We start from the raw sequence: 9,401 nt of genomic DNA, 5'->3' as shown, positions 1-9,401 counted from the left end.
AAAATATTCTACTTTACCGCGAGAAAACTGAATGGTTTCGGCACATCAAACAAATTATCTCCGCATGCAAAATGTCTGGCTGCTTAATAACCATAGAGCTACGACCTCGGAGAGAGAGACAGATAAATTGTGATGGATGGTTATGATCTCCAGGATACGGAATGATAAACTCGGTACCAAACAAGTGTAATGCAAAATTCTTAAATCTATTCATAGAAGCCATTCCATGAACAAATATTAAACTTTTAAGTCTGGATCGGTAGATCTCTGCAGCGGTTGTCTGACAGGATATATGAGAGCACATTAAAGTATATGTGTTCATGTAAATGACAGAAATCTCCATTTTGTTCCTCACTGGGCTTCTGTCCTTTTAAGTAGACTGTTAAAAACGAATGGTCAAGAGCATCGTCCTGTAATAAGATTTATGTTTACATGTTAAACATGTGAAAAAGGCAAAACAATGTATTTAGCAAATAATAGATAAACAGAGAGGGGTCCGATAGTTGATTATTAATAATGAGTGACTGTTAATAATAAAATGCACCGTTTTTCATATTCACTCACATTATTTTTTGCATCGACGTTGTCGCCTATGACTTGAATCTCGCATAATAAAAATTTCTGCGTCTATTTAACCGCTTAAGCTTATAATAAAGTTACTGCTTAGAGAGATAATCATCGAAATCTCTTAAGAAAACTAAGAACGTTTAATTTATATGTGTTTACATAACTAACTAAACTCTCAAGTCCGTAATTTCACACCAAGTTTTTTTTTAGGCTTCGAACAATTAATGTTATCGAAAATTCTGAAGATGCGACCCTTTTCTTATCTCCAGTCTTACTTTAGATTTAACTTTGTCGGAGAAGTGAGTTTATGTTTTGAATATTCGTTTTATTTTATTAGTCGAAGAAAGCAATTACCAGGGTAGAGTGCTGTCGCCATCTTCTAAGACTGTAAAGTTTTCCTATCCCGACGCGGCTATAAATTATATGGAGAATTTCAAACTACCATAAAAGAACTGGAAATCTGCCAGCCCAGTCAAAGAATGAACTGAAGGCCTTGAAGTTTTAAACTCTATATCCAGGACTCAATAATAGATCAACTATTTCAGAAATTACTTTTCGGCAGAAACGATATAATTCATCATTTTTTTACTAAAGGGCGCTGTCATCCGGATAACAAGATAGCATAAAAGGCGTGATATATTGGTATTTAAATGGTTATAAGGTAATATTCTGATATGAGAGGTTATAACTGTTATCCGATAGGAGGCGCTCTGCTGCCACCACTGCAGGTGAATGTTCTAAGTCCAAATGGCTTCCATTCATTGTTATCTATCCGCACATTTTAAAAGTGCAGTTGCAATGTTTTGCCACTAGGGATTTTTTTACGATATTCAGGAGAATTGTTTATTACTTTATTTACTATATAGGAATAGCTTGAAATTATACGAGTTAAAATTCTTTTTTATATATTTTTATTTCAAGAAAAATGCTAGCTTATTTCATTATCTCAAATTATAAAAGTTTCCGAAAATAAAAAAAGTCACTGTTAAAGAAAAATTCAAAAAAAGTCACAAAATGACAAGACGTGTCAGTAAGTTACAACTCTCTGAGATCCCCCCCCCCCCAAGTATGTTTGCTTTGTAGGAACCTTTCATGAGCGTGTACCTACCCTATTAAAATCTCAGAACAAACACACTATCTACCGGAATGTTGTTTTCTAAGACAAACTGTCTCGGACTTGAGTTTTTTTTTTTTTATGATTTCTTTTACCAGCTAAGCTTTGTCCACAGTAAACAATGGTAGCGGGGGTTAACGTGCCGATCCAACGGAACTATGTAATTAAATACACAAAGAGAAGGCTTAACATGGTAGCTATAAAAAAGCAGTTGTAGGGAACCAATCAATTGCAATGTCAGACGAAGTTAATCCAAAAAAAGAATTTGACGTTTCGACAACTCCATAACAATCTTCTTCATAGTTAGAATTATCACGAGTTTAATCAAACTTCTAATTATTCACGCGATCACTCGAGGAATCAATTAGATCACGTGATTCCGATAAATCACGTGATCTATTAATTATTTCCGCTTTGTTGACATGCTCACGTTTCTCTATTTACAACGTTTCATCGAATTTATGCCAGCTATTCCTCGCATTTTCCTAGTATGATAACCGTTCGCTAAAGTTCTATTGAGGAAGCCATTAAAGTCAGCAAACAGAATTAGAATCCGATTGGTGCAAAATCTATCTCATTTCCGGTAAAGCCTAGAAAGTTATATTAAAGTATCTGTGGGTGGCGTTGATCAGGATGTTCTATTAATTCTATCATTAACAGACTGACCTGGGAATTATGTACGCACAAGCCTAACCCTTCAACAAACTCTCTGTTTATCTATCAATCATCCTTCATCACTTCCGCTTGTCTTTCACACGTCACATTTCTAACTAATCCTGTTAATAGCAAGTATGCACATCATTCTAAATGGTGTACTGAAATGTTTAAATGCAGGTTTTAACAAACTTTACCATTTTAACAAACTAAGAGCAGGTGTTGCAAACTACAGTGAAATAACCTTACTGAGATTGAGTTCCGAATTCGAATAGGTACATTTTGGAGATTTATAGGTACTTTGGAGATTTATCAATATGATTTAAAGCAAATTTTAATGTCTCTTCTTCTCTTTTGTAAACGAACATTACCCAAAATGACATTAGAAAAAACATTTTTTCTTCTTTTGTTTTCCAGTCGTTGACTTAACTTTTCGAAGCTTTTATACGCTTAGGTCATTCTACTATGTGTTGATTTTATTATTTATTCGACTACCAAGTTCATTGTACTAGCCAAACTGTTTGGCAACAATCCAGTGTAAGAGCAATAAAGATTTCACTTAAAGCTAAAATATTTCTAGTGTTAAACTCATCTAAATGCCTGAAACTTCGCAAAGGTTAAATTATCATCACCTGTCTATTGAGATACACAACAGTTGTTTAAACGATACACAAGTTTATGAATATTCATTTGGACAATTACGTAATAATGAGATTTGTGAAAAATACTGATATATAGTTATAGAGAACTTAAAGGCGAAGTTATGTTGACAGAGTTGAAAGCAAAGTATGATAGCCCAAGTTGGGGGCAAAGAACTTTTGCCGAAGTCAATGGAAGAGCACAACGATCGATGACGAAGATGATATACTTTTCGGACTGCAAAATGTTATTGATAAAATTGCGTGATACTGTTATCGAAGTTGAAAATAGAGTACTATTTCCAAAGTTGATTGCAAGATACTATTGTCAAAGACAGATGACACCATTTCTAAAGTTAAAAGAAAAGTATACATCAGTACTATTGACAAAATCAACTGAAAAAAAACCTGTTGTCGTGGTTGAAGGCAGAAAGTACTATATCCAGAGTCGAAAACAAGGTGGTATTGTAGAACATGAAGTAGTGTTCCTAGGGTTGATAGCAAAGTACGGTTGTTAAGGATGAAGTACTGTTCCAGAAGTTTGGCAGAAATACTACTGCCAAAGATCATTGCAAAATACTGTTGTACGAGTTGAAAACAATAGAGTACTCTATCAAAAGTTAAAAGCAAAGTATTGTTCTCGAAGTTGACGGAAGAGTACGAGTGTCGAAATTGAAAATGAAGTACTGTTCTCAAAATTGTTTGTAACATATTATTGCCATAGTTGAAGGGAAAGTTCTGTTGTGAAAGTCGAAAGCAAAAAGTATAACGATTGTGAAAGCTAACGGCGAAATACTTTTACCAAAGATGACGGCAAAGTACTGTTGTCGAAGCTAAAGCGAAATACTGCCAAGACGAAGTTCAAGTGCTGTTGCCTAGACAAAGTCGGATGTTAAAACTAATGTGATAGTTGCGGTGGGTTTATTTGAAATTTTAATTTGCCATACAAATAAGTAATTTTATACTCGGAATCATGTTTTTGTAATTTTCAATTAAAAATTAATTTATGTTAAACACTACAAACTCTTACAGAAAAATACCTTATTTAGGCGTGAATATCCATGTTAGAAAAACTGTCAAGTTTTTGCAATCTTTATGTCCTGTTGTTTTTATGATTTCGACACTGAAACAAAACACTTGACAATATGTGAATGTCCCCTTTCCGAAGTTATGTTTGTTTGATTTGTCCGTATTTGTAACCAAATGAACAGTTTTTCATTTCCGTTTCCATGGATGCAATCGACATTTCCATATATTGAGATTTCTTCTCCCCCCCCCCCCGAACGTCAGCTATTCTTTCAAAAAAAAAAAAAATCAATGCAGTAGCAAGACTCAATTCTTATTTGGGCACATTTCTTAAAGAAAAATGTTGAATAGAGTTTTCTTTTTCACTGACACGTATTGGCTGTTGCGTCTGCTGGGGACTGAATTCACGTTCAAGCTGTCATGTATTTGGAATTTCTTAAAATGTGAGATTGTAGCAGAGAAGTTTACATGCAGAATATTTGCTCTTTGTGCTAGTCTGTGTCCAATAAATATTTTATGTCCCGCTTGCATAGGGAAACACAGAAAGAACATTTCTAGCCCAATGCCGATATTCACCGCTTGGCAAATGTAACATTCTTTCTCTCCTTAATAATTTGTGCAGCTACGAATCTGAATTTCTTTAAATATACAAACATTTTCCGAAACCTTTTTTGTTAAACAAATAAGCACAAGATCTCGTATAATGGTTTTGCTTTGAAACTTTTCAAATAATATAAAAGTTATGGAGAAAGGGTAGTGGATGTGTTTATCAAGCTATAGTACGGGTGTTGCAGCTATTTGTGATAAAAAGAAAAGGCAAGAAAGGTCAAAACGTAATTATCAGGCCGGGTTTTATATGAATTTTATATGAGAATCGTCATATCTAACTAAAAAAAGAAAATACTCGAAAGAACATAAAAAACACACATATTTGACTCATGTGTTATTCAACATCAGAATCTTACGCGAGTTTTTCCTTAAAATGCATAAAAAAAATCTCTTAAACGCAACTTAATGATTAGAATAAGTTAACATTGATAAAGGATAGTTAAATTATCTTTTAATCTATGTTTTTCAACAAGTTCCATAGTTGAATAATAAAGTATATAACAGTATATTTATTGAATAAATAACGTAAAAGGTTTTGACTTAGAAATAATAAAAGAAAGATAGATCTTTTTGAGAAGGGCCATTTCATTTCGTTTGTCAAAAGTTATTAAAGAAAACGAGAAAGTTTTTCCTTCAAACTCTCCGAGTTCGTTAACTTTAGTGGAAGCATTACATCCAAGGGACCTATTGATGTTGACATTATCAGCCTCCTCTCAACACTAGCATTGCAATGTTTTTGGACCTTAAAACTTGGTTGTGTCGCTTAGAATGCGAGTCATCACGTTTTTACAGAAGAAATAAGAACATTCTCTGTCTTTGATTTCTTTTCAAAGGGAACCTAATACTTGCCACAGCTATAAAAGAAAATTAGACATCTGCTCTGTCTCAGTACACTCGCGTTTTTTTATCAGAAAATTACGTTCAAACGGAAAAGTATTAAAAGAAATTCGGAATTCAAAAATAGCAATAAAATAGATGTAACAAGTGGGTAAAGTACACTCTTACACCGAATGCACAAAACTTGGCGAAGTTTTTTTATTATTATAATATGAGGCATCATATACACTCCTTATATATTAAACCTCATATAAAGGAAGGAGATAAATAATATGCTGTCATTTACATTAAGTTTTTTAATAATTACATTATTAAAAAAACTCGTTAAATGATCCAATAGTTAAGCGTCATTTGAAATATGTAGCAGTAATATTTCTTTATTCTGTACTGTTAATAGGATAACCGGAATATTTCATAAGTAATTTGATTCGTATAATGCGATCGGTGTAGAATAAGGAGATCCCTTTATCTATTGGGAAGAAAAATTGAATTCTGTTGGCGCATGCTAGCTTGGTGTCTCAAATACTAAATTTCCTCGAAATCAGTGATTCTAGAATTCTATTTTTTTTTTTTCAGTATGTCAGAAAAAAAAAACGTCAATTGCTTTCTGACTGTCAATTATTATTCACAATTCTGCACCGATCGTACTAGAAAAAAAAAAAAACCCAAAGACCCTGCAGTAAAAATATCAGTCTTAAAAATACCGAAGTATGTACAATGAACTTGAACCTGATGGGGGATAATGAAAGCCGACGGAATTCTTTGATTCATATGAACACGGTGAATAAGCAGGATTAAGATTCATACGTAGTGCACGCAACTGATATCAGCTTTCTGCTTATATGCCAACCTGAGGATATTTAAGCAATTACTTAATGATGGATCATTACTAAATAATGTCTACCGCATAATGCAGAACGAGATCCGAAAGACTATGAAAATCATCTAAAAGTCTAATAAAAACGCTTACACATACAGACGTATGGTGAAAATCAATTCAAGGTGGATTTCCCTTTCAGGCATAGATCGCGTCAATTTCCTGCTATTTATAGCAATTATTAGTATTTCTCGTAATTGGTATAATTTGACATCCAGCTCGTTGCACGGTATAATTAGAGCCCGGAAATCGTGCATCCTGTTTAGCAAACTCCCACTAAAGCACGCATCGCGAGATATCATCTTAATGCCAAGTAATCCAGATGTAAGCATATTTCCAATGGTAATTAGGATGCATTTCAATGTAAGAATAATGCGCTAGTGTGTGTGTGTGAGAGAGAGAGAGATACACGTTGAGCTGAATGACAGAATCGCACATCATGATCCAATTGTACATCCAGACTTGTAATTGTGTAATTGCTTCCCCTCCCCCACTTTTTCTGATTTGCTCCTAGTTTCGTTCCGTACAGTTAATTCGTCCACTTTTACGACACCGTCTAATACATGGCAATAAAAAAAGACGCCCGCATGATTACTGTTAAAGGATGAGTTTCGCCGAGAAATGAACTCATTTTGAAGCTGTAATCCTCTCCTGATGAGAAGAGGAGTTCGTGTTTGATGTACTATTATCTCGTGAGAATTAAGGAAAGCAATAAGGGTTACACGAGAGAGAAGAGATAAACAATTTCTTTCTTTCTTTTTTTATTTGAGTTGCGATATTGATGTTTTTGGCATGATTTATAATTATGGTTTTTCAATAATTTTTAAATCTATTCAAATATGTGCCCAAACAATTCAAATCGCTTATAATTTATCTAAAAGCAAGCATTTTTAATGATTGAGATTTAATGATGAATTACTTGTTAATGAACCCAGAGAGAGAGAGAGAGAGAGAGAGAGAGAGAGAGAGAGAGTCCCTCTTTTTATAATCATACAGAGACATACAAGAAAGTTCTCTTCCATTTAAACTGACATTTCCGATGGCACCTATTTGGTGTGCAACGAATGAATGCCGTAACAACCAATAAAATATTCCATAAATTTTGCTTCTGACAATATTTCCCGAGTGTTCACGCGCCTTTGGGTTAACGACACTCATCTTTGCTTCACTAATATAAAACTAATCAAATAATAATTAACGTACGTATACTTTTAATGTACCTAACGTACTGACGTAATTTACCTGAATGTATGTGTAATATTAATTAACCAGATATATCAATCATCCGAAACTAGATCTAATAACGGTTTCCTCTAATAATTAATAATACAGTTGCTGCATATGAAGGAACATCGATACATCTATTAAAGAATCTCCGTATCTTTCTTGGCTTCCAACTGCCAACAATCAAATTGTGAATTTTCATAATTAATGATTAGCAATAGAATGGTTGGCAGGAAGACATTATTAACATTTTGGTCTGATTAATGCTAAATGTATAATATGGTTATCGAATAATTTATTTACTGGAATTATATAATATTAAAATACATAAAATTATAAAGAAAACATGCTTAAAACTAACCCATTTTAGTGAAGAATAATTAATATTATAAATAACTGTATAATCATTTTCAAAATTCAGAATAAATATTATTTAAAATCTTTAAAATATCGATTTTTAATGACAAATTTATTGTGAAGTTTGAGCATATATTTGCTTATCATCTGAATAATCCTATGCTTTTACCAATATCTATGGATATTGTCTTCTAATTAAAAATAATAAGAATGATTCAGTTTTGTCAAGATATTGTTTATCGGCACAATTTATCAATAAATACTTCTTCTAGGTAACCATTTATCAAACACTACAATTTTTTTCCAGTATGACTATTGATTGTTATTATTTTTTGGTATAGTTATTTATCAGTAGTAAATATTATCAATAGCTACTGTTTTTCTGCACGGCTATTCATTAGTATTTATTCTTTTTCACCAAGGTATTCATTTATAGTTACTTTATTCAAATAAATTGAAACATAATCAGAGCGAGTAACGATAAATTTAAGACAATTTAAACACATTTTTTTGGTTGAAGTTCATTATCATTAGAGTTATCACAATAAGGATGTCATTTGTCACCGAACAAAGACAACGGATTAATTGAAATCACACTTTTTTAAAAAAATTTTCTGACATGAACTATCGTTGATTTAAACACAGAACAAATGGACAAATCCCCAAAACTTCTTTCATTCAAAAATTTGAATACTTCTACGGAATTCTCAAACACCGATGATTTCACGACAGTAGCAACGGATGCGCACATTAATACCAAACAAACTTACCCATCCCATAGTTATTACGATTCCGTCATTACGCTCACCTTTGCCACAACAGTTTCATCTCCATCGGTCATACTGTCATTGTAATGCCAGCCGTACTTACACGGCGATCTGGTCCACGAGCTGTTGGGATAACGACGAACTTTGCCCTTGCTCACGAACACCGACGACACATTAAAACGGTACATGGAACACTGACTGTACACCCCTTCCTCTTTCGGTATCGTTAACGACCTCACAAACTCCTCGCTGATGTTTTTGGTGTCCAGATCGGGAGTGCGACACCAGTGGTCCGGACTCCAAGACATGAACACCTGACTGTAGGCGTGGGAACCAAATGATAAGTGGGCAGGCAGGAAAACGAACCACACCATCATCTGTTGGAACTTTCCGTACTCCCCCACCTCTTCCAGGATCTCGTCGAAATCCATTACAACAACGACTTGCAACGGCAGACACCCGGGGGGCTGAGACCTGCCTCGTCCGCGTTCTGTTCACCAACTGAAGGCAGCGAGCAGAGACGAGGATAGTTAAAGCGTAAACGCGCTACTGAAGGTTCTCAGCGCCGCGAGTTGGTGCGCACATTTTGCTTAAAAAGTTTTCGAACTTGTTGTTATGGAGATGAGTATGGATAAGTGATCAGACAATGAGAAGTTTTATCTCTCTTGTTTTGAATGGAGAGATAAAAACGGATAAGAATTCAGGAGTGTTTTTTTTTTCTTTCTCTTTTA

At 34.0% G+C, this 9,401-nt stretch overlaps 1 protein-coding gene across 1 annotated transcript; it reads right to left on the bottom strand.

Annotated features, from left to right (window-relative positions):
• Positions 1-245: 245 nt before the first annotated feature.
• On the bottom strand, positions 246-9,101 carry LOC150096592 (beta-alanine transporter-like). The gene is made up of 2 exons (XM_090408654.1): positions 8,712-9,101; positions 246-410 (listed from the first exon to the last, which is right to left on the bottom strand). Exons 1-2 carry the CDS (start codon positions 9,099-9,101, stop codon positions 246-248), a joined length of 555 nt encoding a protein of 184 aa, XP_090264780.1.
• Between the last annotated feature and the right edge of the window lie 300 nt (positions 9,102-9,401).

The sequence above is a fragment of the Typopeltis vanoorti genome, chromosome 18, assembly GCF_054136105.1.
Source record: "Typopeltis vanoorti isolate ZY-2024b chromosome 18, IOZ_Tvanoo_1.0, whole genome shotgun sequence".
NCBI classification, from domain to species: Eukaryota; Metazoa; Arthropoda; class Arachnida; order Uropygi; family Thelyphonidae; genus Typopeltis; species Typopeltis vanoorti.
This window is presented reverse-complemented; position numbering and strand designations above follow the sequence as displayed.